The sequence below is a fragment of the Marmota flaviventris genome, chromosome 1 (assembly GCF_047511675.1).
Source record: "Marmota flaviventris isolate mMarFla1 chromosome 1, mMarFla1.hap1, whole genome shotgun sequence".
Classification (NCBI taxonomy): domain Eukaryota; kingdom Metazoa; phylum Chordata; class Mammalia; order Rodentia; family Sciuridae; genus Marmota; species Marmota flaviventris.
In genome coordinates this window covers 216,463,942-216,491,305 of record NC_092498.1, presented here as the reverse complement: position 1 = coordinate 216,491,305, position 27,364 = coordinate 216,463,942, and the positions used below count along the sequence as shown (strand labels likewise).

Sequence of the window (27,364 nt, the reverse complement as noted above, 5' to 3'; positions counted from 1 at the left end):
GGGGGAGGGTCTCAGCCTCCCTCACTTTCTCTCTCCCCCTTCTCAGCACTTCATGAAACCCTTGCAGCGGTTCCTCACGCCCCAGGACATGGAGAACATCTTTGTCAACATCGAGGTGAGCCCGTTGATCCCCAGCCCTCTTGGGCCTCTGTCCCAAGTGGAGGATAATCCACGGGTGTCACCTGGCCTGCCCTGTCCCCGAGCCCCAGGCTCTGACCCCAGTCCTCGCCCCTTCCTCCAAGTAGGACCTGCTTCGTGTGCACACCCTCTTCCTAAAGGAGATGAAGGAGGCCCTGGCCACCCCTGGATCACCCACCCTGTACCAAGTCTTCATCAAATACAAGGAGAGGTGAGACCCAGCTGGCCAGATCAGAGCCCTGGGAGCCCCTGCCCTGCCTGGGTGGGGCTTGGGGAGAGCTTGCCATCAGACCACTGGACAGGAAGGACTTTTTGTTGTGTGCTTACAGACCAGGCAGGGGCTTCCCATCTCTGGTTCAGTTCCCAGCTCTGCTGTGTGATACTGGGAAGCTACTAACCTCTCTGTGTGTCTTCTTCCTTGTCTGTAAATCAGAGTTCACTTGGTTGTGGGAGGGTTGAATAAATCAAGGTATAAAACGCTTAGCACAGGGCCCAGCACACAGTAGCCACTCAATAAGTGTTTGCTAAATAAGTGAACATTGGGCAGAGACTAAAGTCAGGCTCTCTGCTAAAAGCTGCATGTGTATTATCTCATTTGATGTTACACTAACTCTGTGTAGGTGCTGTGTTAGGCCCACTTTATAGATGGGGAAACTGAGGCTCGGGGATCTGCCCTTACCCTTTGGCCTGCCTCTTCCTGTAGGTTCCTTGTCTATGGCCGCTACTGCAGCCAGGTGGAGTCTGCCAGTAAGCACCTGGACCAAGTGGCCACGGCCCGGGAGGACGTGCAGATGAAGCTGGAGGTGGGGGCTGGGCTGCCTCTGGGGGGTTCTTCTCTTTGAGCTGGAAATGGCTCCACTTTCCAACTGGGGATCTGTCAAGGTCCCGGGGAGGGATGTTCTGGGCAGCCAAGGGGAGGAGATGAAGCAGGGCAGACATGGACCAGCGCACGGAACCCAGCCTCAGCTGAAATCCTGACCCTGGACCAAATGTTGACCCCAAGCTGACCGTCAGCCCCGAGTGAGCCCTAGCACCATGTCCCACGTGGGGCTGAACTTCCACTGAGCCCTGATCCTGAGCTGAACCCCTGAGGGGACCTGTGTGTCTAGTGGAAATTCAGAGAGGCTAGGGACAATGAGGTTGGGGACCCTCTAGGCGGGCCCCTCTCCCCTTCGGCCCTTTCGGCTGGCAGAGTGCCCGGCTTCCAGCCCAGCAGCACTGGCCACCTCGAGGTGCTCTTCAGCTGCTCCTGGCGGGCCCCTCATTTCCCCGTGGGGATCGATGATGACCCCTTCTGGTGTCCCTTGCTAGAAGCACCCAGCTCTGGGTGGAGAGGTGCCGTGTGTCCGCTGCAGTCCCCTGCGTTGGGCTCATCCTGGCCCCCAGGGTCCCCCTCTCCCTCACACCTGTTTTCTGTCCCCCAGGAATGTTCTCAGCGCGCCAACAACGGCAGGTTCACCCTGCGGGACCTGCTCATGGTGCCCATGCAGCGGGTGCTCAAGTACCACCTCCTTCTCCAGGTGCCAGCACCAGCGGGTCCTCGAGCCTGGCTTTGCCTACCTGAGCCTGTCTGTGGGGCGCTGGGGCTGGCTTCCCCGGCTTGGGGCGCTAGGGCCCTCTGGGATGGGTCATTCGGGTACATCCCAGCCTCCAGGGAGAGCAGGATGGAGGAGGACCCCGTGGGCCAGCCCAGTTTGAAAGTCCCCCAGCAGTGGGCAGGCCCAGGTGAAGCCTGACTCTGGTTCCCACAGGAGCTGGTGAAGCATACGCAGGACACAGTGGAGAAGGAGAACCTGCGGCTGGCGCTGGACGCCATGAGGGTGAGTGGGGTGTGGGCCTGACCGTGGCGCACGCCGCGGAGACTCTCTGTGAGCCTCTTACTGGGGGCTGCCCCTCCATCTTGGGCCAGGTAAAGGACCGGGCCGTGTGTGTGTGTGTGTGTGTGTGTGTGTGTGTGTGTGAAGCCACACTCTTCCTGCCCCACCCCCAGGACCTGGCGCAGTGCGTGAATGAGGTCAAGAGGGACAACGAGACCCTGCGGCAGATCACCCACTTCCAGCTGTCCATTGAGAACCTGGTGAGGGCGCGGAGAAGGGTGGGCCAGGGGTGTGGTCACATGGGAAGGGGTCTGTCGCCTTCTTGGTCGTCACTTGCTAGACCCTCTGTGTGCTGCGTAGGGCCAGTCTCTGGCCAACTATGGCCGGCCCAAGATCGACGGGGAGCTCAAGATCACTTCCGTGGAAAGGCGCACCAAGACGGACAGGTGAGTGGGGACAGCTTGGGTCTGGGGTGGAGCCGGATGGGGAGGGGCCAGGTTCCTGGGTGGGCGGAGTCAGCTTGGATGGGGTGGAGCTGGGGCAGGGGGCAGGGAAGGTGGGGGGGAACCAGCTTAGAACGGAGGAGCCCGGATTCCTAGATCGATTGGAGGTTGGCCTCGTCGTGGATTTGGGGAGAAGCCTGGGTAGGGATGAGGGTGGAGTCTGGTTTCTAGAAAGACGGATGGGGTCCCCCAACCAGCGCGTGGAGCCAGGACGGGTGGGTGGGTAGAGCCAAGGCTGACAGGTGGCCGGGCCAAGGCGGATCAAGTGAGTGAGGTCAGGGTAACAGTGGCCCTGGCCAAAGGGGCCAAGGAGGAGGAGGAGAAGGGACGTCAGAGTGCTAGAGGGACAGGAGGTTGGGGCTAGGAAGGAGGTGCCAATGGTTGGGAGGGGTCAGACCGTGGCGCCCGCCCGTGACCCGCAGGTACGCGTTCCTGCTGGACAAAGCTCTGCTCATCTGCAAGCGCCGGGGGGACTCCTACGACCTCAAGGTCTTTGTGAACCTGCACAGCTTCCAGATCCGGGATGACTCCTCCGGAGACCGAGAGAACAAGAAGGTGGGGCTCTGACGCCTGCTTGTCCTCGGTTGCAAGGGGCCGCTCGGGTCTGGGCACCTGGCCTTTGGACTGCTCGGCGCGTGCGCACACGGGTTTGCTAGAGCGCGCAGAACGGTGTTCATTAGCCCACTGAGCGCCCAGGGCACATCCTGCAGGGTCTTCTAGGCTCTGGGGCTAAAACCGAAACAAAGCAGCTACCATCCTTCTCCTGTGGTGCTTCCATTCTTGTAGGAAGCAAGAAAAAGACAGCGATGCTTTCCACAGAGAATGGGGCCGGGTGGAGGGGCTGTCTTCCCAGAGCCCGCTGGCCAGGGTGCTGTCTGTGGCCGTGGCCTTTGAGCCAAGCCGCTGTCCCTCCTGCTGCTGGCCCTCTTTCTTCCCTTTCCTTTCTCCCTCCTCCCAGAAGCTCCCCCTCCCTGGCTGCTCCTCTGTTTCGGGGTTCCCCACATCTCCCTATTTCCCTCCCGGTGCTAATTGCTCTCTTGAACCTGCCAGCCTGTGGGTCTGTCTCTCCTTCCAGGCTGGAGTCCAGGGGCAGGTCCTGCTCACTGCTCTGTCCCCAGGTCCCTAGCAGGTGTCTCATCTCCCAGCAAATGCTCTGGAGTAACTGATGGATCAATGACATCTCTGTGGGGTGTGTGTGTGTGTGTGTGTGGCTTGTGGTTGTGCATGTGTATTCGGACATCCTAGGCAGCCCTTGACAAGGGTAGGAGGGCAGGGTACAAGGGGCAGAGACAGTCCTTTGTCCCTGTGGGGGAGGGGATCATGGGTGCAGGGCCCCACCTTCTGCAGGGAACAGTGCCTTCAGTCCCATCTCTTCTCTGCAGTGGAGCCACATGTTCCTCCTGATCGAGGACCAAGGTGCCCAGGGCTATGAGCTGTTCTTCAAGACTCGAGAGCTGAAGAAGAAGTGGATGGAGCAGTTTGAGATGGCCATGTGAGTCCCCCTTCCCTTCCCTCCTTCTGTCCTCAGAGGACTCCATCTTGCTTGTGCAGGGCTGGGCTCTCATCCCTGCTCTGTCCTGACATGCCATGAGACCACTCTGAACTTCAGTTTCCTCATCTGGAAAATGGGAGAAGGGGCTCCAGGTTCATTCAACCTCAGCATGTGAAGATTCTGTGAAGCTTCAGCTGCCAGCTTGGAAATCTCTTCTACTTCCTCTCCCTCCTCCCTCCTCCTCCTCTCCCTTTTCCTTTCCTCCTCCTCTTCCCTCTTCTCCTCCTTTCGTTCTTCTCCATCGTTGTCATCTTCTTCCTCCTACAGAGATATAATTCACGTAACAACTGCACCATTTCAGAGTGTAAGTTCTGTGACATTTAGTGCATTCACAGTGCTGTGTGGCATCACCTCTCAACTGCAAACCTTTTCCCCACCCTGGCGACCCCCTGCCCGTCCTGCTCACACTCCACCCATCTCTCCAGCCCCTGGCCACTACTGCTCTGCTCCCCGTCTCTGCGCATGTTCCCAGCCCCACTGGTCAGCACAGGCAGAGGTGGAGATCCACCTGCGGATGACCTGACAAACCGGGCGGGCCATCTTCACGGGGACACTGTCCAGCCTGCAGAGGGATGAAGTGTCCGTCCTCTCTGCTTTTATTTTCTCCCTTCAGCTCCAACATCTACCCAGAGAACGCCACCGCCAATGGGCACGACTTCCAGATGTTCTCCTTTGAGGACACCACCTCCTGCAAAGCCTGCCAGATGCTGCTCAGGTGGGCGCTGGGGGGGGGGCCCAGGGCCCAGGCTGGCCAGCCCTTCCCCTCTAGAGCCCCCCATCCTGGGAAGCCCCGCCTTGACCTGTCCCTCTGCCTCTGGCGAGGACGCGCGCTGTGGGCAGCATGGTCAGCGAGCCCGTCCACAGTGCCAACTCTCCCCCACCTCCCCCTGCATTCCAGAGGCACCTTCTACCAGGGCTACCGCTGCAGTCGGTGCCGGGCACCTGCACACAAGGAGTGTCTGGGGAGGGTCCCTCCGTGTGGCCGACACGGGCAAGGTACCAGCGGGAGGGAGCAGGGGAGGTGGGCTCACTTCTCCGTGGGGGGTTCCCCACCCTAACGCTTTCCTTTCCTCCCGTAGACTGTGCCGGAACTATGAGGAAGGTGAGACCCCCCACCCCACACCTGCTTCCTTCTGTGCATGGGAAACCACAGGGGGCAGCACCCAGGAGACCCCAGCCGTGGGCCCTGTCCTCTGCTGGGGAGACAGCGATGGGCTGAGGGCCGGGCTGGGCACTAAGGGCCTGCTGGCCTTCTCCTTCTCTCCTTACAGGATAAGCTGCATCGAAGGGCTCAGGACAGAAAAAGGAGTGAACTCGGTGAGTGGGCAGGGGCCGCCGGGGGAGGGCAGGAAAGCTGGTCTCTGCTCCAGGGGTGTGGACCCAGGCACTGATCTTGATAATCACGTAATGCTCACGCCATGCCTGGCTTATAACTGTGACCCCGAGTTCCAGTCCCAAGGAACTGACACCCAGGGCCATTCAGAAATAGCAACGCGATTTCTTTACTGACTTTGCTCAGCTGCTGTGAAGGACCGTGGCAAAGCTGATTAAGATTCTCTTTCTAGCAAGGTGTGGTGGCACGCCCTGTAATCCCTGCAGCTCAGGAGGATGAGGCAGGAGGACCTCGAGTTCAAGGCCTGCCTAAGCCAGGCTCTAAGCAACACAGCGAGACCCTGTCTCTAAATAAAATACAAAAAAGGGCTGGGGATGTGGCTCAGTGGTAAAGCCCTGGGTTGAATCCCAGTACAACAACAACTAAAAATCTTCTTTCTCTTCGACCATCTTTTCTTATTGACTTCCCCCCCACCGCGCCACGCTGTAGTCTCAGCTGGCTGGGCCACCTCTGATCCTTTACCCCTACAAGAGGGTGAGGAATTCTTTTCTTTTTCTTTTTCTTCCTGTCCTGGGGATGGAACCCGGGCTCTGGCAGTGCCAGGCAAGCGCTCACCACTGAGCCATACCTCAGAGCCTATATGCTTTGCACCAAGACAGAAGACACATGCTGTAAGGGGCGAAGAGGGAATCAGTCTTGAGTGTTTGGCTCAGCAAACTTACGACCATGAAGTCAGCAATCAGATCAAGGTTTAGAACATTTTCATCATTTCAAAACGGGAATGTCCAATATAAAATAAAATGAGTTGCCCTTAAATAGTATTAACCTTTGTTCACTCAGACTAGCACTTCAGGTGCCATCTGTCACCTGTGGCTGGTGGCTACCACGTCTGATGTGCACAAGTTTGAACATTTCATCACCACAGAACACTTTATCAGACAGCATTGCTAGTCAGCACCATGTCTCCCAGAGAGGGCCACTGTTTACCCCTTCGTGGTAGAGTAGTTTTGCCTGCCTTTGGATTTCCTACCAATGAAGCCCTGGGTGGTTTCACGTATGTTCTTTTTGCATCTGGTTCTTCTATTCAACACAAAGTCACTGAGATTCATTGATGTGGTTGCTTGCAGCAGTAGCTCATGCTTTTCCATTGCTGTCTATTATTCCATTGTACGACCATATCGCAATCTGTTTATCCATCCTATTTATTAAAGACACGGGGTTCGTTGCCACTTCGAGGCCATTGCAAATAAATGCTGTGAACATTCTTGTTCCTGACTTCCAAGGGACATGCTTTCATTTCTCTTGGGTGTGTGTTAGAGTGGAACTGCTGGGCCCCAGGTGGACGTGGGTTAGCTTTAGCTTTTGGCCTAGCTGTTGACATCCTGCCCAACCATTCTCTAAAGCGAAGCTCCATCCCAATTTACAGACGTTCCAGTTTCTCACATCCTTGCCACCCCTGGGCGCTGCTGGTCCTTTTACTCTCAACTACTTTGGTAGGTGAGAGACAGCTTTGGAAGTCCCTGCGTGCCACTCACCTGTGCCCCACCTTCCTGTCCCCAGGCCTGCCTAAGATGGAGGTGTTTCAGGAGTACTACGGGCTCCCCCCGCCTCCCGGAGCCTTCGGGCCTTTTCTCCGCCTCAGCCCCGGTGACATCGTGGAGCTGACGAAGGCCGAGGCTGAGCAGAACTGGTGGGAGGTACGGGCTCGGGCCCTGGGGTGACGGGGGACCCTGTGGGAGGCCATGGATGCAGGTGACCTCGGGGAGTAGGGTCCTGTCTCCTAGACTCTGGAGATGGTGCCTGGGGTGGGGACGTGGACAGGGTTTCCAGGGGTGGTCCTTCTGAGTTGGCCAGAAAGCTGATACTGGTTGGTACCTTTCTGGGCCATCCAGAGGTAGATGGGCAAGCAGAGTGGCCACTGGGCAGAGGGGTGGACACACACACACACACACACAGACACACACACACAGCAATGAGCTCTGTCCATGTTTCTGTCTCTGGTTTTAGGGCAGGAATACAGCTACCAACGAAGTCGGCTGGTTTCCCTGCAACAGGGTGAAGCCCTATGTCCACGTGAGTGCCTCAGCCTGGATGCAATGAGGGCAGGGGGCCACAGAGGGTCCTGGGAGCGGGCAGATGTGGGAGGACACCCCTGAGGACCATCAGATGGGTCATTCCTCACTGCTCTGCTGCCCCGCCAGGTGACCTCAGAATGGAGCCAGGAGGGAGATCAGCCCCTCCTCCCAGATTCTTTTATGTGTGTGTGTGTGTGGGGGGGGGGGCTCCTTATAAGGTGTGCGGGAAGGAGGAGGGGTCCAGAAGGTGGGCCAGTCCTGGCTTCCCTTGGAGAGCTGAATCGAGTCCTGAAGACACGTTGTCCACTCTGGATGGACAGACCTGTCCCCCATCCCCGCGGCTCTTCTCTGCTCACTCTTTACAATTGCTGTGCACCTTTGCCGTTCTCCCCAGACCTCGGACACCCCTTCCTCCCTCAGTCCCAGAAATGACCCCACTTTCCACTTCACAGTCCAAATAGCAGTCTGCAGCGGGACCCCCGTCCAGCCTTACCCACCCCCCCCACTTGCTCGCGTGGGACCTCAGGGGCTCCTGGGTGACCTCAGGGGCTCCTGGGTGCGAATCTACACATGTATTATTTGTTTTTCCTGAAACAGTTAAAAGTAAGTTTGTGGATTTATTTTCCATTTACCTAACACTTGGTAAGACCAGGAACCTTCTTGTAGGGAATCATACATAGTGTGATTTAAAAAGCATGAAGTATGTACATTATAATCTGATTTAGTTCATTGTCTGTTTAGATTTTGTCAGTTTCCCCAAAAATGTCATAGAGAGATTTGGGTCCGGTGATCTCTCCACTGTCAAATTACACTGTGAGCTTCCTACTTCATCAATCTTTCCAAATTTATCGGGGGGTCCTCTGCTGTAAGGAAGCTAGTCTCTACCCCATTTGCCTGACTATCCTTCTGTTGTCTCCCTGCCTGCCTGTCTGTCTGTTATCTGTCTCATCTATTATCTGCCTACCTCTCTGTCATCCATCTGGTCTGTTCTCTCTCATCATTATCAATTACCCACTTATTATCTACCCATTCATACCTATCATCTATCCGTCATCCATCTATCCGTTATCTACCAACCTGTCCATTATCTATGATCTATTAATCACCTATCTATCCATCATTCATCTCTGTCCATTCATTATCCATCCATCCACCATTTATCTATCTCCCATTATCCATTACCTACCTGTCAAACATGTAGTCAATCTGTTATCTACCTACTATCCATTACCTGTCAATCAGCAAATCAATCCATCCATCAATCATCTATGAGGAATAGCTGTGGATTCTTACTTTAAAATTGTCCCAGCAGGAGCCCTGTCAGGCTGGTCCCTCTGTCCTTTTGACGTGTCCCCATCACTTTTTGAGCATGTCCTTATTTTCTGACACAGTACCAGGTCCATCTGGAACTTTCCCGGTCCCAGTCTTGGAGTTGACCATTTCTCCAAGGTGCTTTGTCATGGGGCCTCGTATTCAGAAACTGAATCTGAGCACCTCTCCAATTTCTGCCTCCAAATGATACTGCCCGTGGCCTCCTCTCCTGTTACACCGAAAGCTCTGAGAATAGATACAGCAAATTACCACTGTCCATTCCACCCAGGTCCCCAGCCTCCGCTGCTACCCACCTCACGACACGACCACTGCTGTGATTTTTATTATGCCTGTCTGGAGTTTCTGATTGCAAATACAGTAGATCTGCATGTGCATTCCTGCTTCACTGCAGTTCCCCCAGAGGCTCAGTACTCACTGTTCTGCCGCCCAATCCCCCACCTTAACCTACCTCTCCTTGTCACTGGACTGGAACGTCTCACCTTCCTTATTCAACAATTGAGGTGAACTTTGCACAACATAAAGTTAACTGTTTCCCAATGAAGAGTTCAGTGAAGTTCAGTTCACTTGTGGTTATTAGGTTCCAGCTTTCTGGAACAGGTAAGGGCACAGACACTCAAAGTGAATGGGCAGTCACCTGGAGCCCCAGGGGGCTGACTGCGGAGGAGGTGACAGGCCTGGGGTGTCTTCTGGGGTGATAAAAAGCATTTAAAACTCAGCAGAGGTGGTGGGTCCTCCTTTTTTATTATTTTTAAATGTGGTAAAACACTCATCGCAGAACGTTTATCAACTTAATCATCTTTCAGTTACCACTGCCAATGATCCAGTGGCACTGAGCATGTCACATGTCACAAAGCTCCAGAACTTTCTCGTCCCAGTCAACACTAACCCCTGTCCCCTCCCTGCCCCCGGCACCCACCCTTCTATTTTCTGTCTCTCTGGATCTGACGACTTTGGGGATCTCCTGGGAGTGGACCCTGCAGTAGCTGTTCCTTGGGGTCTGCCTGTCCCAGTGAACACAGGTCACCCATGTTGTGGGTGTCAGAACTTCCTCCCTTTTGACGGCTGAGTAACAGCCCAGGGTGTGGACGCTCGCATCTTCCACCCTGGACACCTGGTTGTGCCATCCTTTGGCCATTGTGGGCAATGCTGTTGTGACTCTGGGTGTGCAGATATCTCTTGGAGACCTTGCAATTATGGCTTTTGATTTTTTGAGGAGCCACCCAACGGTTTTCCAACGGAGGCTGCTCCAGTTAACATTGCGGCCAACAGTGCGCTGGGTACAGTTGCCACGTCCTCACCAGCATTTGCTGTTTTACGGTCTTTCTTTTTTCTGGGGGTGGGTGTGAGGTGTGCACTTTCACACTTATTTAGATCAAGGTCTGGCACGTGCTTTCTGTAAAGAGCCGGGTGCTCAGTATTTCCACTGTGCTTGGTTTGAGGGCCCTGATCAAACAGGTGGGAGGAGGACCCCTCCCCTGCCTGTGCCGGGGCAGCACCCCTTGCTCCGCTGCAGGCCTGATCCCGGTGAATGGCACCGTGGCTGGCACATGATTGTCGGAACGCATGCTGGTGGCGTGAGGGAGGGAATGAACCAAGGTTGGCAGCAGGTGCCCGGCGGCCTTGGCCCTGAGTTGGTGTCTGTCTCTGTTCTAGGGCCCTCCTCAGGACCTGTCTGTCCATCTCTGGTAAGTAGGACAGGGGCAGGGCCCCAGGCTGGGCATGGGAGGGGCCCCCAGGCCAATCAGCTCCTTGTCTTCTGAACCCTGATTGCTGACCTGAGAGTCCAGCCCTGGGCTGAGGGCTGCTGGGGTGGGGACAGACAGGGAAAGCTCCCGACCTGGAGTTTATGGAAGGAAAATAGTCACAGTGAGAGCTACGACGACGATGACGACGATGATGATGATGATGATGATGATGGCAGTTTCCTTTCCTCTGATTTCATTTTTATTTTGCCCACGTTTTGGATGTTGAGCAGGTGTGGCTCCTGGATCCTGCTAAACTGGGTTCAAATCCCGTGCCCAGCTGTAAAGCTGACCTGAGCCTCAGTTTCCCTCTTTGGGAAGCAGCTTCGTAACGGGATCTGCTCCAAGTGTTAAACTCCTTCTACTCCTGTCCAGGCGCTCTCCTAAGCTTTAGTTGGGTTGTCATCGCAGGGTCCCTCCGAGGCGAACATCCTCCCCCAGCATCTGAACACCTCTGATTTGGGGGAGGCCTTGGACTCCGTGGTCTGGTCTTCTGCCTAACTTTGTGGGCAGCACGTGAAAGGATGGCGTTTTCCCCTCCTTCCCAGGCAGGCTTGCTGCAGGGTGGGGTTATTTTATGACCCTGTGTCAGCACTTTAATGAGCTCACTTAATTCCCACAATTACCCCTTGAAATACAGGCAATTCTCACTCCCCTGTTGGCTGAGGAGAAATCCTTTGTTGCAAAGGGAGCTCAGGTGGGAAGTGATTTATCCGGTGTTGCATGTGGAGGAAGTGAGGGGGGTGAGGTTCGAACCCAAGGCTGCAGGATGTTGGCTCTGGGGGTCCCAGCAGGGAGCCCAGCCCTCTCCCTCTCCTGAGTCTCTGACGTGCAGCAGTCTTGTGCATTATTAATGTCACTTGTCATAAACATCCCTCTGCGGAATGCCCCTCTTTTCAAAAAAGGAAGTTGGGGTCTAGCATGGCACAGCCCTTCCCCCAGTGCTTACAGCAAGCACCCGAGTCTGGATTCCAACCAGGTCTGGAGTTGCGCTGGCCGGTGGGGACTAGGGCGAGTCGATGACCCAGGCTGACCTGGGCTGCAGAATTCAAGGGTGGAGCCCAAAGTTTACGAGATGAAGATACCTGATATGCTAATGCAACATCTTAGGAAATCAAAAACAAGCCAGAAAATTTGCCATGAGCAAAATATGAAAATTGAAAACACAGGATTCAAGATCACTAGGACGGAACTCCAAGCAACAGCTGTCCCCTACAATCTGTTTTAGTCATCATGGATTTTTTTGCACTCATTAAAAAAAATAACCAAGATGAAATTCAGAAAATTAGCTAGATTCATAAAATTAGTATTTAAATATTAACTATTTACATTGTCATATATTACATATAATTACATATTTTATGTAATCAACATGTATTATTTATATTGCATATGTACCTTTATCTCATATCATTATACATCTTATATTACCTTTATAATGTTTAAATCATCATATATTCTATATAATTACATATTATATAATTAATATTTTTACATATGTTGTAGTTTTACATTCATTTAATTTTATGATATATTTATCATCTATTACAATATTTATTTACATTTGTATTCCATATTTACATTGTTATATTATAAACAATTAATATTTTTATTCATATTGCACATTTACATCTGTAGCATATTGCAGACCATGTATTTTAATACACATCATATTTATTTGATAGTATATTTATATTTTGTCTAAAGTAACGAACACTTATTATTTATAGTGCACATTTACGTTTAAATACTGTTATTTTATATTGCATGTATATTTAAGTTCGTGGTGTATGTTATACCTGGTTGCATGTTGCACATAACTAGCACATTACTGTATTGTGTGTTCACATTGACGTCATGAACAGATCCACATGTGCACGTCTATTTAGTGTTTCCCACACACAGTGGTGCGCTTCCACCACTTCTGTCTAGTTCCAAAGCATTTTCTGCCCCCGAGAAGGACGGGCGGCCCCTGATGGTCACTCCCATCCATTCTGCAGCTCCCCTGGCACCCAGGAGCCACTTCCTTCCCCGAGGCTTCCCTGCTCTGGACATTTCCTGTCCTTGGAGTCCCATGCGTGACACTGAGCAGGATATCTCGGGTGCACCTGCTACGGAGCACCTGTCCGCACTTCATTACTTTTTATGGCTGATTTTTCTTTTATTTTGATTTTAAAATATTGCATTAAAATACTATTTTATTACTATTTGTGACTGGGATTTTTCGCACCCAAGGTGGGTGCCTCAGTCTTTCTACCCTACTTCCATCCTGGTCACCACAGAGATGGACATCCAGTGGGCACCCAGCAAAATGCCAGTAATGGCCAAATTCCAGAGACCCAGCCAGACCCCAAAGACTGAGCCGTCCCCTATAACCCATGTGTCAAACCTTGGGTGACTTGCCCAAGCCTGATGGCCAGTGCCCACCCCAGGGCTTCAGCATGACCCCCGTGGGGCTTGGTGCGGGGTTTGAGGCCTGCTGGACTCACCGGCCTGCTCAACACAGCATGGTGGGTGGGGAGGCAGCCTCAAGAGCTAACAGGTGGCCGCCCTGTGGCCCCTGTCCCTGGTGTGTCTCCGCAGGTACGCTGGCCCCATGGAGCGCGCGGGCGCAGAGAACATCCTCACCAACCGCTCAGACGGGACCTTCTTGGTGCGGCAGAGGGTGAAAGACTCAGCGGAATTTGCCATCAGCATTAAGTAATTCCTCCCTCCCTGCCCACCTCCCTGTGACCTGAACCCTGCTGGGGCCCGGGAAGAACACCTGGTCTTTACTTTATAAAAGTGTCCAGTAAGGACGGCCACCTTGACTGAGCTCCTGCGGGACCCTGGGTGCTTCTCTCTTTCTCCTTCCTTCTAATCGATGGGCAACTCACATGAAAGAGAAATGATTCACGGGGAGGCTCGAGAGGCTGTGGGTTGTCAACGGTGTCCGCCCTGCGGTGCGGTAGGACATCAGAACCTACTCCCTCCGCTGGGCCCTGCTGGGAACCGCATCCAGCCCCCCGCCCCTGCCCAGCCTGCAGTCATCACTGTTCTGTTCTCTTCTTTGAGACCATCTTTTCTGTTTCCACGTCTGGATAAGAACATGTGGCATCTGCCTTTCTGTCTGGCTTATTTCACTTACCGTGAGGTCCTCCAGTTTGTCCACATTTATCTGTTCTGTGGAGTGGTCGAGTACCGTCCATGTGTGCGTGGACCACAGCTTCCTCATCTGTCGCTGGACACCTCTGTCCATTCCAGGCCTTGGCTGTGGTGAACAATGCTGCAGTAAACCTGGGTGCAGGTGACTCCGATGGGCTGGTTTCATTTCCTTAGGATGGACAGCCAGTAGTGGGACAGCTGGGTCACGGGGTAGTTCTGTTTTTACTCTTTCAAGCAACCTTCATACCATTCTCCATGATGACTGTGCTGATTCACATTTCCACCAGTGTGTTATGATCTGATCGATGGGACTCTTACTCTGTCTGGGTCTCCGGAGATTTTGTATTTGCTTTTGTTGGGACCCGCAACAGGTAGATTTCTTTTCTTTGGTTGACATGTGGGTCAAACCACCTGGGGGGCCTCCCAGCCTACACAGGTGGTTTAGATTCAAGCCCCAGATGCACACGAGAATTCTTTTCCACTTTGGGTCTGAGATGGCTAAGCCTTCTCGCCACCTGCTCTCTGTTGATGTGAGGAGTTTCTCTCCTGACAGTGGAGCTCCTTGGACAGCCCAGTTGTGGAGTGTAAGCAGGCCACAGTAGCAGCTCTCCACCTCACATGGGCCCAGTAACTCATTTTCCATTTCCACCCAGTCGCCGAGACAAGCTCTTGGTTACCAAGATCAGCAAACCGGCTAGGGTAGCTCTCATTCTCATTGCTCGGATTTTAGTTTCATCTTTATTTTGGTCTCTGGGGTTTCCCTTACCTTTTTGAGAGGCCGGCATCCCCACCCCCTAGGAATTTCTAGGGGTTTTGTGGTAGGCCGCCATATTGGCGGAAGTGGGAGTCTCCTCCATGTTCTTCTCTTCTGTGGTTTGCCTTACTGGCAGAAACGGTTCTCTTCTCCCATATCCTTTATATTTTCTGTCTCCCATATTGGTGGAAGTGGGGTTTCTTCCCATACGTTCAGGAACACTGCTTTCTTTCTGAGGTCTCTCAATGGTTCTGAGTCAGGGAAGATGGTTCCTCTTGAATATGAGGAGGAGTTGAAGGCTTGCAGCCATCCCCAGGGGGAGGATTCCACTGGGGCAGCTTCTGCTTTGGGGGGGACAAGGTTCACCCTTCCCTGAAGGAGCCAGACTATTCCGAGGTATATTCCGAGGTTGGGGGGACACCCTGGGGCTGGGGCTTGGCCGGGGACAGGCCTGGCTCCAGAATCAGGGCCTCTCGTCTGGTCCTCTCTCTCCGTGGTTCTAGGTATAATGTCGAGGTCAAGCACATCAAAATCATGACATCAGAAGGACTGTACCGGATCACCGAGAAGAAGGCTTTCCGGGGCCTTGTGGTAAGGGCAAATCCACCCCTGCCCCGGCCTCCCGGAACCTGGTCAGCACCCTCCCTGCCCCTCCATCTTCCATGTCCACAAGGGCCCTTCCAGGGAAGCTACGGCCTCAAACTTATCCTGTTAGTGGCCAGTGATGATGATGATGATGATGGCCATGTAGAGGGCATCTATTAAGGTCCAGTATGTCATAGGTAGGACTCCAGTGAATTCTCAAAGCTTACCCTTCATCTCATGTCACAAACCAGCAGCGGCCACCTCTGCCTGGCATCCAAGTTAGCTCTGCCTCATCTGCTGAGTGGCCATTTTGCTGAGGGTTCAAATGCTTTGAGCGTTTTTGTGTCTGTTCAGTGCCCTGTAATTTTGATAACTTCTTTTAGGCATTTTGAACCTATTATGTGAGGCATGTGGTTCTGACCCGGGGTCTGCGGGTCCCCGAGGAGCCTGGTCCCCTGAAGGAAAATCCAGGGGACTTTTTTTTTTTTAAGGGGATGTCTTGGATTTTACCTGATTCTCAGAGGAATCTTTGACTCCCAGAAGGTTAATTCATTCCACACATTTTTTTTTTCTCCCCTAAACTTTTGGGAGACTTCCCCTCGATTTTTTTTTTTTATTTCTCAAAGATTTCAGGAAAGACGTTGGAGTAGTGTAATGAACATCTGTGACCCTTTCACGTGCATTCGCTCAGGATTGCCATTTTGCCCCACGCTTACTTCGCACTATTTGAGTGCGGGTTGCCACCAGGCTCCTTCACCCAGGGTGACGCTGGCACGAGTGCCCCCAGATCCGAGGTGTCACCGCACCTCTCCGTGCATCCCTGTCACCCTTTAGAAGTGGGACATGTGTGTGGAATCGCGCTCTCGTATTCGTCCACATTCCCAGCTTCCACTGCCCTGGCTGTGTTTTCAAGCTGCCCCCGGATCTGATCGGGCACCACCCGTGGCATTCAGTTCTCCTCTCTTTAGTCTTTAGTTTGCAATCGTTCCTTGGACTTTTGTTCGTTTGTTTTCTTACTCTTTCGTGGAGTTGGCATTTTTTGAACCCCGAACTCCAGAGCGCGGGCAGTGTGTCCTGCAGAGCGTCCTTCAGTCTTGACCTGAGTGTTTCCTGGTGATCAGGTTCAGCCCGCACATTCTGGCAGAGGTGCAAGAGCTGTGCCGCTGGGACTTGAACTCAGATCTGAGGTCTTATCTCAGAGGCTGGCTCTGGGCTCCCACCCTCTCCCGCTGGGGTTGGACCCAGGGCCTTGTCTCCCAGGCGGAAGGCAAGAGAACTTGCCTGCTCAGTCTCTGTGACGGAGTTCTCCATGTACAACATGGAAGGGTCACGAGCTGTCCACCATCAGGGTTCTCAGGAGGACCTGCACATAGGAGCCATACCACAGCGGTCAGTGTTGCCGTTAATTGTAAGGATAAGGACACCACAGGAGAGCCTGAATCTGCTGAGCTGGAGATTCGGTGTCTTTATCAGGAAGTGGAGTCATTGGCCGCAAGGAGAACTGGTCTTAGGCCAGGTGGTCTCTCCCCCATGCCGTGGTCCTGGCTGCCCAGCCGAGCTTCCCACCATGGGGAGAATCCAAGGAGTTGCCTACCAGGGAGTCCAGGAGGGGACCCCGGACCGGCCTCCTGGGGGCTGGCCAGCTGTGGCAGCATCTTCACGCCCTTCCCATTGCAGGAGCTGGTGGAATTTTACCAGCAGAACTCCCTGAAGGATTGCTTCAAGTCCCTGGACACCACCTTGCAGTTCCCCTACAAGGAGCCCGAGAGGAGAGCCATCAGCAAGCCAGCAGGTAGGCGCCTCGGGTGGGGCCCTGAAGCTCCGGCCCTTCCCATGGTGGAGGGCAAGAGTAGGAAGCATGCACCTCCCTCCCCAGGGCACTCAGGGGTCAGCCCTGTGGGTCAGCAGAACTCCTTCCTGCCCTGCCTGTCCACTCTGAGTGATTTGCACGTTCCTTTGCTGGAATGGAAGGTGAAGTGGGATCACTTTTGTCTGGGAAGATGAGGATAGTAGGAGCCAGAAGGGGATTCACCTGCACCTTTTAAGGCTATCTTTAAAACACTCAATATCAAGGAAGAATAATCTATAATCTCCTCCCCCGTAACACAAGACTGATGGCGCCGCTTAACTTCCTCTTCCTTTGCATCTCACCTACCAGATTTGTTGACATTAGGAGGAATTGTTGGATACAGTTTGTTTCATGTTAAGATAAGTAGGATCTATACTTTAGGAGTCTATTCTTAGTAATTGCATTTAACTTCACAGATACAGTATCAAGAGTTATTTAGATCACATCTGTGTTTGTTTTCCATGTTTTTCTTTATTTTTGAAATTTTAATTCAGATTCACATTTCATCTTGCTGGAGTGCATCCTGCAGTATATAGTTTTTTTTTTTTTTTTTCAGAAAAATATACGTGGGTAGAATAGTCTCTGAATTCTTACATGTCCAAACAGTTTTAAAGGATGGATTTATAAATCAATTATTGTTAAAATCTTGTAGTCTTGAAAAAGCAATATCAACATAACACCAGTACTTCAAGACAAAAATTGCATCTATGTTCATCACCCAATTAAACAAACGTTTCTGTCAGTATGTTATTTGTCCTAGTAATACCTATGTATCTGTACCTTTGTCTATATTTACATCCACAAATATACCGTGTTACATATGGTCTTGGTCTGTGTATGTGTATAAATATCTATTTTCAATCTTTGGAATTCTACAAATTGGGCCAGGGGTGTAGCTCAGTAGTAGAGCTCAAAGCCCCAGGTTCAATCCCCAGCACTGAAAAAAAAAAAAAAAGAATATTACAGATTAATTTTATATTTTAAGTTTCACTTTTATAATGTGAAAAGTTTACCATGAGCAACCTTAAGATAATTCAAATTAATAGCCTAGAATGTTTTTTTTTTTCGTACTAGAGATTGAACTCAGGGGTGCTTACCACTAAGCCACATCCCCAGCCCTTTTAATTTTGAGATAGATAGAGCCAGAAGTAGGGGACTTCACCTGCACCTTTTAAGGCTATCTTAAAAAAATAAATATCAAGGAAGAATTAGTGTCTACAATCTCCTAGATCATAGATAGATAGATAGATATTTTTATTTCTTGCTAAATTGCATAGGGTCTCACTAAGTAGCTGAGGCTGGCCTCAAATGTGAGATCCTCCTGCCTCAGCTTCCCGAGTTGCTGGGATTACAGGTGTGTGCACTGTGCCTGACTCTAGAATAAATTTTTTATCATTTTTCCTGGTCCATTTTCCTACAGTACAGGTACCCTTGGTTCCCACGGGGGATTGTTCTAGGGCCCCCCGTGGATGCTGGAATCCACAGATGCTCGAGCCCCTCATATCAAGGGGCCTAGTATTTGTATAAAACCTACATGTTTCCGCACACCTCGGGTCATCTCTAGATGACTTAGAGTTCCTAATACGAGGTACATCCCATGTAAATGCTCCCTACGCCACACCCGTTGGGGGACAATGGCAAGAAGGACGTCTGCACACGTCCAGCGCGGCTGCCATTCTTTCTTCTTGAGTATTTTCAGTGTGTGTTTGGTCCACAGATGTGGGACCTGCAGACACCGAGGGCTGACGGTCTATAAAACTCATCGTAAATTCTCTGTCAACGGTCTTCCTTGCTAACTTGGCTGTGCTGGGGCCAGGGCGTGGTGCTGGGGTGCTGGGGTCCTGCAGAGTAGAGGACATCCCGCACCCTGCACAGAGGAGTGTGGAGTTTGCCCTCCTGAGAGCGTCTCCTTGCTCCTCTGCCCAGCCCTCACCCACCTCTGTTCTCTACCCACAGCAGGGAGCGCCAAGTACTTTGGCACAGCCAAAGCCCGCTATGACTTCTGTGCCCGGGACCGATCGGAGCTGTCCCTTAAGGAGGGCGACATCATCAAGATCCTCAACAAAAGGGGGCAGCAAGGCTGGTGGAGAGGGGAGATCTACGGCCGGGTGAGGGATATGTGGGTGTGGGTAACCGGGGTGGGGTGACCTGGCTGTGGGGGTATGGCATTAGAGCTGAGGAGAGGAGGACGTGGGCTGAGGATCACATGGAGGTCTTTCCTGGCTGGAAGGGACACAGATTCAATTCATTTATGCAAGCTACATTTATTTACTGAGCACCTACTATGTGCCTGGCATTCTGCTGGGTGCTAAGGAGACAAAAAAACAAGCACGGTAAAACCACTGTCCTCATGAAACCCACAGTCTAGAGGGAGGTTACAACCTAAACTTATGGGCCTGTGACCAAGCCGTGACCACTGAGTGTTTGGGTTTGAGATGAGGCCACACAGGTTGGGCCACAAATCCAGAGAGAACCCTGACCTGCAGATCAGGTGGCCTCTCAGAGGCTGACTGGTGAGGAATAAATGAAGGCAGCTAAGTGAAAAGGTGACCAGTGGGGTTGCACAAAGTGTCGCAGGCAAAGGAACGGCACGTACAAAGGCCCTGGGGTGAGAGAGTGAGTGGCATGCGGGAGATGCGAAGGCAAGGATTTGCATCTGTCCTGTTCAGTGCAGTATCACAGCTGCCGAAGCAGTGCCTAGCTAGCACACGCTAGTGTTCAATACAGGAGGCATGAAGAGGCACAGTGGTCCCTGGGCTCTCTTGCCTGCTTGAATTCAGGCCATCAGGCGTAGGGTGGACCTCAAGGCTCTTCAATCCAGCTTGCTTCTGCCAAATTCTAATCTTTGTTCCACATAAGCACAGAACCTTCCGGTTTCATTCACTGATGGATCCCTGGGCCCCAGCGTTCTTCCTTGTTTGAATAGTTCCTCAAAAGTGTTTGCTGGGTGAGGACAGGGATAGGGAACATATGCGCTGCCCGGGAAACCCACTTGAGGAAAAGAGCTGATTGGATAGTTGCTCAGTAGAACAGATTGGTTAAGAACGTCGGAGAATGAACAGGGAGCAGTGGAGGAAATGGGACTTGGAACAGCCTGTCAGAGTGTTTAGGAAGGTCCGGGACGTACAGGACTCACCTGTGAATCTCCATCTTTTCATGCATCCATCCATTTCTATTTATGCCTCTGTCCATCCTTCCATCCATCCATCCATCCACCCACCCACCCACCCATCCATTTACCCACCCATTTAACATCATCCATCCATCCATCCATCCATCCATCCATCCACCAATCCACCCATCCATTCATCCATCCATTTACCCACCCATTTAACACCCATCCATTCATCCACCCACCCACCCACCTATTTAGCACCCATCCCTCCATCTCCACCTATGTCTGCACACATCCATTCATCCATCTCTACCCAAGCATTCATCCACCCACCCCATGCTTCCACCGTCCATCCATCCAACAAATATTTAACAAACATGAATTGTGTGCCAGGAGCTATTACAGATTCTTGGGATTCAGACACAATCCCCTGCCCTGGTAGAGCTTGCGTACTGGGAGAGTGGGGCCAAGAGCAAGCCCATAAATAAATAAAATATGTAATCAGTTGGAAGGTGATAAGTGAGTGGGCGACTGGAAAGCAGGAGAAGGAGAGAATTTGGGGGCTGTAGAGCTTTCACATTTGAATAGGGTGACCAGGAAGAAGGCTTTACTGATAGGGTGGCATGAGCAGGGACTTCTAGCAGGTAAGGGGGGGTCACCCCTGTGTATATTTGGATGATGTATTTTCTGGGGTAGAAATAAGAGCAGGTGCCATGGTCCTGAGGCAGGAGGGAGCCTGCCTAGTGTGGTGAGGGGCAGGAGGAGAATGCAGAGGCTGCTCTGACGGATTCCTCGTCTCTTTCCAGGTCGGCTGGTTCCCTTCCAACTATGTAGAGGAAGATTACTCTGAATACTGCTGAGCCCGGTGCCCTGGCAGAGAGAGAGGAGAAACTCCAGGCTCTGAGCCCGGAAGCAGGACCACGGGCTGTGACAGGTCCCAGTGGGCGGAGAGTCTAGATGGACTGTCCAGGGCCAGCATCCAGTTGGCAGGGCTCCCGGGATGGTGCCCTGCTATGGTTAATTTATAACTCACTGATTGCCTCTTGGGTCCCCCCTGACAGGCGGGGCTCGAGGCAACTGCTTTTAATAAAATGATAAATGCAGAGCTGGTGAGTGTCAGCGAGGCTGGACGGGGAGACGGGAGGGAGCGTGTGCCCAAGTCCGCCTCCACCCTCCCTCTCAGGGATGGCCGCCGTTCACAACAGACTTGAAGGGGGAGACGATTCCTGTTACCTTGAGTCGGGATCACAGAATGTACCATTCACGCGCTTTTTCTACAAAAGGACTTAACGACTATGTTCTCCCTCCCCCACCTTCTAACTTTGCTGAGCAGTAGAAATGTCAGTCAGTTCTCCATCAGATCAAGTTTACATTCCCAGGGCTTTGGCTCTGAGATGCTGGGGACACTGCTGGCTTCTTCTGTCCCCTGCCACCTGCCTGACATCTTCCACACCTCTCTGGGCACACGCAAGACATGTGGTCGTTTTCCTTTCACGTGGGGTAGGGATGGTGGTACATCCTGGTTTTCCTGGGGGCGGGGATCCTGGTGCAGTTATGAATCACGATGCTTTTAATTTTCCAAGGTGTCCTGGTTTGGATGATAAGTTACATGGTTACTGCCTTAGGGTGCCCCCTTCCAGAGGCAGGCCCCAAGATAAGGATTTGAGGGCACACAGTTTTATCTGGCAGATGATCCCAGGAAGGAGCTGGAAAGGAATAAAGAATAAAGATGGGAAAGGGTCAGAACCAAGCTAGGGGACATCCCAGGGCCACTGGACCTGTTCCTGATGGGAGATGGGGTTGGAGTTTCAGGGTGAGGAAGCTGAGGTCCTGATCCACCAGCTCCATCCACATTGCTTCAGGCTGCTCTGGTGGCCAGAGAATGCCAGGGGCTTTGGAAACCATCAGTCTCTAGGGATACGGGAAGTTTTGGTGGGTGGTGGGTTGTTGCAATGAAGAGATCTGCTGCACTCCAGTTAGTACCGGGGCTCTGCCTGCGCACCCCCTGCTTCCATTCAATGCAGCCGCCATATGCAACGTGGGGGAGAACTTGGTAGAACTTGTGCACCTGGACTCCGGGAGGCATAAGGAATCCTTGAAGCTCTCTGGGTTGTGGGTGGGCTGGTAAGGTGTGGGGATCCATCTCCAGACCACCCGAGTGTGACTCTATTCTCTCCCTTTCGACCATTCTCCTCCACATTGAATAGGCCTGTTTGCTTTTGTTGCAAAAATGCTGGTGTGGACTGATGGATGTTCTTGCACATACATTATTTACGATCAGGCTTCTTTTTTCTAAAAATTTAATAGGCTTTACTTTTAAAACTGCAGTGACATACACACAACATGCAATTTACCATCTCTCCATTTGTAAGAGCTCAGCTCAGATGCGTTCGGTGTATGGGCAGGGTCAGTTGCGCAGCGACTCACTCTGCAGAACTGAAACTCGACCTGCTGATCGGCTCCGGTCCCCTTCCCCCCCCCCCCCCCCGTCCCCCACCCCCGGCCATCATTATCCCCTGCTGGATTTTTAGCTGAAGTCCTTCAGGGTTTAAATTTTTTATGCTCATTGAGTCAAGATTCAGAATCTCAAAATAGACTTGAAGTTCAAGATCCAGAAAGTTGCTTTTTTTTTTTTTTTTTGGGTAAATCTCCTTCAGGCTTCTGGAATATAACCCTGACCGAGCAGAAGAGAAGGACTGACCGGGGCAGCCAGGGCTGGGGGACCATGGACTGTGAATAGATTTGGAGAAAAATAGTAAATTCTTCCAAATATGGCCCATTAATAAGGGAGGCAGCCCCCCCCCCCCGTGTCACCTGTCTGTGTCACCTGACCTGGTTCCATGACACATTGTCCTCTTTGATCTTGTAGCCAGCTTTCAGGTCACAGTAACCAAGACCCCAGGAAGTTCTAGGGCCACCCCTGCCCCTGTAAAATGAGCTGTGACATTTTGAGCCTGACGGCACCTCTGAGCCAGAGAGAGATGGAGTCACCTTTCCAAGGGCACAGAGCGAAGAGGTGCCTACGTGCAAGGCCACCCTGGGAACCGTCACTCTGGTGACTGGGGAGAGCCTGGCATAGCCTGGCTTCTCTCCACAATTGCAGGGAAGCCAGTGTCCACACAGCACCTGTGCACACCTGGCCAGGTGCAGGCTACACTACAGGAGCCTGGTGTCACGTGTTCTCTTGTGTGAGGGGCCATGAAGCTGGGAAGGGGCCCGGGGAAGCAATGGGGCCACCATGAGGGGGGCTTCTGCCCTTCCCCCTGGCTCTCCCATGAGGGGGAGGGCGGGGTAGTGGGGTGTGGGTGAAGCTGAGGTCCTGGACTTGTTCTTGGAGGTCCTGAGTGCTGTGCCCTTTAGCCCCAGGCTGAACCTTGGCCCCAGCCATGCACTGAGCGCTCACCCTGGTCTTGGGCTGGGCCTTTCAGCCTCGGCTCAGCAGAAGCTTATATTGGTCACCTGGGGCTAAGTTTTGCTGCAGTAACAAATGACACCACATCTCAGCACCTTTCTTTTGGTGGGGGAGGGGAGTACCGGGGATTGAACTCAGGCACTCGGCCACGGAGCCACATCCCCAGCCCTATTTTGTATTTTATTTAGAGACAGGGTCTCACTGAGTGGCTAAGTGCCTCACTTTTGCTGAGGCTGGCTTTGAACTCGAGATCCTCCTGCTTCCACCTCCGCAGCCACTGGGATTATAGGCGTGCGCCAGGTTTCCCCTCAGCACCTTACACACAACTCCTTCATGCACTGGCTTCAACTGTGAAGTGAAGAGAGGTTTCTGGAAAGAGGAGATGCTGAAAAACTGGAACTATTTGAGACAACTGAGCTGCGGATATGCCAGGCTCACGGGAGAAGGCAAGAGCGATGCCCGGCTGCTCAGAGGTCCTGACACTCAGCTGGAGGGCGGAGGCTCCAGGTCCTCCCCATCTCATTGACCAGAGCAAGTCACATGACCAAGAGGTGCGCCAACAGGGCACAGGCGGGGACTCCTCACGCAGGGAGGGGCAGAGAATTCTTGGAACAGGCATCCAGGAATGTGGATGCTCCCTGGGTTCATGTGCCTTTGCAGTTAACCCTGACACCCACTGCTCTGGGCTGAATTTGTCCCTTCCAAAAGTACACATGGGAGTCCTGACCCCCAGCACCTGGGAATGTGACTGCACTTGGAGGAAAGGTCTTTAAAGAGGTCTTTAAGGGAAAATGAGGCTGCAGGGTGGGCCACAATCCAGCCTGACTGGTGTCCTTGATAGAAGAGGTCAGGACACAGGGGGAGGACCAAGTGAGGACACAGGGACAAGGCAGCATCTGCAAGACAAGCAGCGTGGCCTCAGGAGGAGCCAGCCCTGCCACACCTTCACCGGGGACTTCCAGCCTCCAGAACCTCGGGTCAGTGCATCTCTGTCCCTCGGTCTGTGTGGCTCTAGGAAACCCACACCAGCTGCCTGCCAGTCACAGAGCTGGCTGCACAGTGCACGGGAGTCAATGGGGTGCGGTGCTCAGCCAGGTGAGGCAATGAGGAGGCCCTGGGAGCAAATGTGCCCTCACCCAGCGCTGGGTGGGAGAGGATGGCCAGGGAAGGCTTCCTGGGGGAGGAAGCATTTCAGGTGGCACCTGAAGGAAGGAAGAGGGAGACATTTGCCTGGGAGAACCTGGGGGAGGAGTCTTACAGGGGAGGGTGCAGATGAGGGCGATCCTGGCAGGTCCTGGGAACTGCAAAGGGCTCCTCTGGCTTGGAGGGCAAGGGAAGGGAGAGGAGCCAGAGAAGTTCTTGTGATTTGGACTGATCCCCAGCAAGACCCCACACGGCCGGCCCTCTCTTGTGTGTCCCCCAGAGGAGCAGGAGGAAAGGGGTAACTGGCTTCTTGATGACACCTCCCAGAGGGACACGATAGAGGTGATGAGGGTCTTTGGTCAGCCCTGCAGGCCAGCTGGTGTTTGGGAATCGGCTCGGTGGAAACCAATCTCCTTGATATGCCACATGGAGAGGTCCAAAGACCACACTGCAGCCTCGGAAGGCCCCAGCCTGGAAGTCCTCTGGTGCTGCCTGAGGACACCGCACATGCACACATGCTCACACCCACCCACACACGGGCGTACATGTGCACGCACACACACACACACACACACACACACGCAGCCCCAGTTCTCCAGGGCTGCCGTAACACAGTACCAAGACTGTATGACTCCAACAGCAGAAGTTCTGGAGGCCGATGTCCAAGCCCAAGGGGCTGGTGGGCCGAGCTCCCTCTTAAGGTGTGAGGAGGGCCCATCCTTGCCTCTGCGGGATTCCAGGGGTGACCAGGGGTGACCAGCGGTCCGCCATGTTCCTTGCCTAGAGGTGCATGGCTCCAGGCCCACCTCTGCCTTGAGTGGCCTCTGTACCACAGGTTTCCTCTCCTTTCTCTTAGAAAGACACCTGTCATTGGATTTGGAGCCTTCCTAAAATCCAAGGTGATCTCATCTCCAGATCCTTAACTATGGACATCTGCAAAAACCCTATTTCCAAATAAGGTCACATTCCCAGGTCCTGCAGGTTAGGATCTCAACATGTGAACGAGGGGGGATGTAATTCAACCCATCACACGCACATGACCCCCATAAAAACACAACTGACCACAAACAGACACACAGATGGTCATAAAAAATTAAAAAAACAAGATAATGATAATAAAAAAACAGCCCCAAAGATACATGCAAACAGGCGCATATGGCTAATAGACCCACAGGCCTGGGTTCCCCCACCCACACACCTGCAGTCAGAGGCACAGGTGGGCGGAGACCCAGAGGGGCGAAAATAGTTGCCCACATAGAGCAGACAGACAGCAGACAGAAATAGACACGCAGACAGGACAGTACGCCCCCTCCCAACAGGCCCCGGACACGGCTTCCCTCCCTCCTCCACCAAACTATCCAAAACGAGCCGAAGAAACACGCACAGACGCAAAACGGCAACACCGTGTTCAAGGGCCGCCGCACACGTGCACACGCGCATGTAACACTGCTTCTGTGGACACGGAGACACCGCAGGACCAGACCCGCTAAACAATGTCACTTGGTCTCACAGCAGGTCCCCGACATAGACACACAGGCCCACTCCTGCACCCTGCCCTGGGCATAGGACACTGTGAAGACTGGTGGGATCGGGGCGCAGGCCGTGCTCAGGTGCAGGCGGACAGACGCTCCCTGGATCAGAGGGACCTCAAGGTCGCCAAGACACAGGGCAGACGTCCTTACCACCGACAGCCGAGGTAAAGCACGCGTGCCCCCTGCTGGTCAGCAGCAGTAGTGCCCCAACCTTGGCACCTAAGGGGACCCACGGGAGGGGAGGGGAAGGGGTGTGTGTGCGCGCGCGTGCACGTACCTGGGCTTCTTCACTGGCCTGTCCTTCTGAGCCAAACTGGTCACCAGAAAGGGATCCGGATTCTTCCGGCCCCGCAGCACACCAGCATAATCCCACCGCCCAATTGCATGCCTCCATCCTGCTTCCGACTAGCCAGGGGGAAGGTCCTCCCAGAGGCACCGCGCAGAGGTCCCCTCCTGTGGTTAGGAAAGCAGAGGAAGCGCTGAGGTTGGAGGGGGCTCTACCCAGGGCCCTTCGCTGTGGCCTGACGGGTCTTCTTCCGTCGCTCACCCTCCCTGCTGAATTAGTTCCTTGGACAATTTTTTTGTTGTTATTGTTTTTAAAGAAAAGAATTGCTTTTATCCAAAGGAATGACTCCCTAGTGTGGACTGCCAGGCGATGAAGTCAGGCACGGGGCGGATTTTCAAGTAAGGACCAGTCGCATCTCGCGGGACTCTGCATCGCACTGAAGCCTGTCCTCAGCGGTCCTCAGCTGGGTCTCCTTGGACCGCGGTCTTGGAGAGCTTTTCCGCGGAGTGACCCCGCAGCGCCCATCTGAAGGTGTGTGCTGCCCTCTAGCGGCCGAGCCACGTGGCATCAGCCTCCCGCCGACAGCATCTGGAATTTGCATTTTTCCTGGGACCCGGGACACCCTGGCCACAAGGAGCGGCGAGGGGCAGAGGAGGCCGCTGGGCAAGGACGTGGCCTCAGGGGGAGTTCACTTAGAGACAAGCTCCACGGAGTGAAATGAAACAGTAACAGAATGTGAGGTCCCCAGGCCAGAGTAACTCCATTTTGAAAATCAGCACCTCCCCACCCAGACATGACCTTCCCGTTAGGCCCACCCCGAAAAAGTCCCTGACTACCGAAACCACAACAAAGACGTTGGGTAGCAACCACAGGACCAGACAGGTTATTTTTTAAGTACTCCATTGCACTTGACTCTCTAGTTAAGAAGTACCCCCCACCCCCCGCCCCCCGCAGGCTGCTGCACCTGGCAGAAGGGCAGCCTGGCAGATATTCTCTGTCAATAAACCTTTGCTTGACTCAGAGCTGGGTCTCTCCTGGACATTTGCACCAGC

General features: G+C 53.1%; 1 protein-coding gene across 1 annotated transcript in view; it reads left to right on the top strand.

The window, feature by feature from the left end:
- Vav1 (vav guanine nucleotide exchange factor 1) overlaps nucleotides 1–21,044 on the top strand; it is a 49,209-nt gene extending 28,165 nt beyond the window's left edge. Inside the window, exons 7-27 of the mRNA XM_027952607.2 lie at nucleotides 47–115; nucleotides 246–349; nucleotides 842–941; nucleotides 1,563–1,658; nucleotides 1,890–1,958; nucleotides 2,129–2,215; nucleotides 2,316–2,401; nucleotides 2,881–3,013; nucleotides 3,841–3,950; nucleotides 4,624–4,725; nucleotides 4,909–5,006; nucleotides 5,090–5,112; nucleotides 5,282–5,327; nucleotides 6,904–7,040; nucleotides 7,351–7,416; nucleotides 10,404–10,435; nucleotides 13,076–13,192; nucleotides 14,894–14,981; nucleotides 16,653–16,767; nucleotides 18,781–18,932; nucleotides 20,746–21,044. Of these exons, the coding sequence (XP_027808408.1) occupies nucleotides 47–115; nucleotides 246–349; nucleotides 842–941; nucleotides 1,563–1,658; nucleotides 1,890–1,958; nucleotides 2,129–2,215; nucleotides 2,316–2,401; nucleotides 2,881–3,013; nucleotides 3,841–3,950; nucleotides 4,624–4,725; nucleotides 4,909–5,006; nucleotides 5,090–5,112; nucleotides 5,282–5,327; nucleotides 6,904–7,040; nucleotides 7,351–7,416; nucleotides 10,404–10,435; nucleotides 13,076–13,192; nucleotides 14,894–14,981; nucleotides 16,653–16,767; nucleotides 18,781–18,932; nucleotides 20,746–20,799 (1,884 nt within the window). The 3' untranslated portion in view covers nucleotides 20,800–21,044. The remainder of the gene's footprint in view (nucleotides 1–46; nucleotides 116–245; nucleotides 350–841; nucleotides 942–1,562; nucleotides 1,659–1,889; nucleotides 1,959–2,128; nucleotides 2,216–2,315; nucleotides 2,402–2,880; nucleotides 3,014–3,840; nucleotides 3,951–4,623; nucleotides 4,726–4,908; nucleotides 5,007–5,089; nucleotides 5,113–5,281; nucleotides 5,328–6,903; nucleotides 7,041–7,350; nucleotides 7,417–10,403; nucleotides 10,436–13,075; nucleotides 13,193–14,893; nucleotides 14,982–16,652; nucleotides 16,768–18,780; nucleotides 18,933–20,745) is intronic.
- Nucleotides 21,045–27,364: the final 6,320 nt, after the last annotated feature.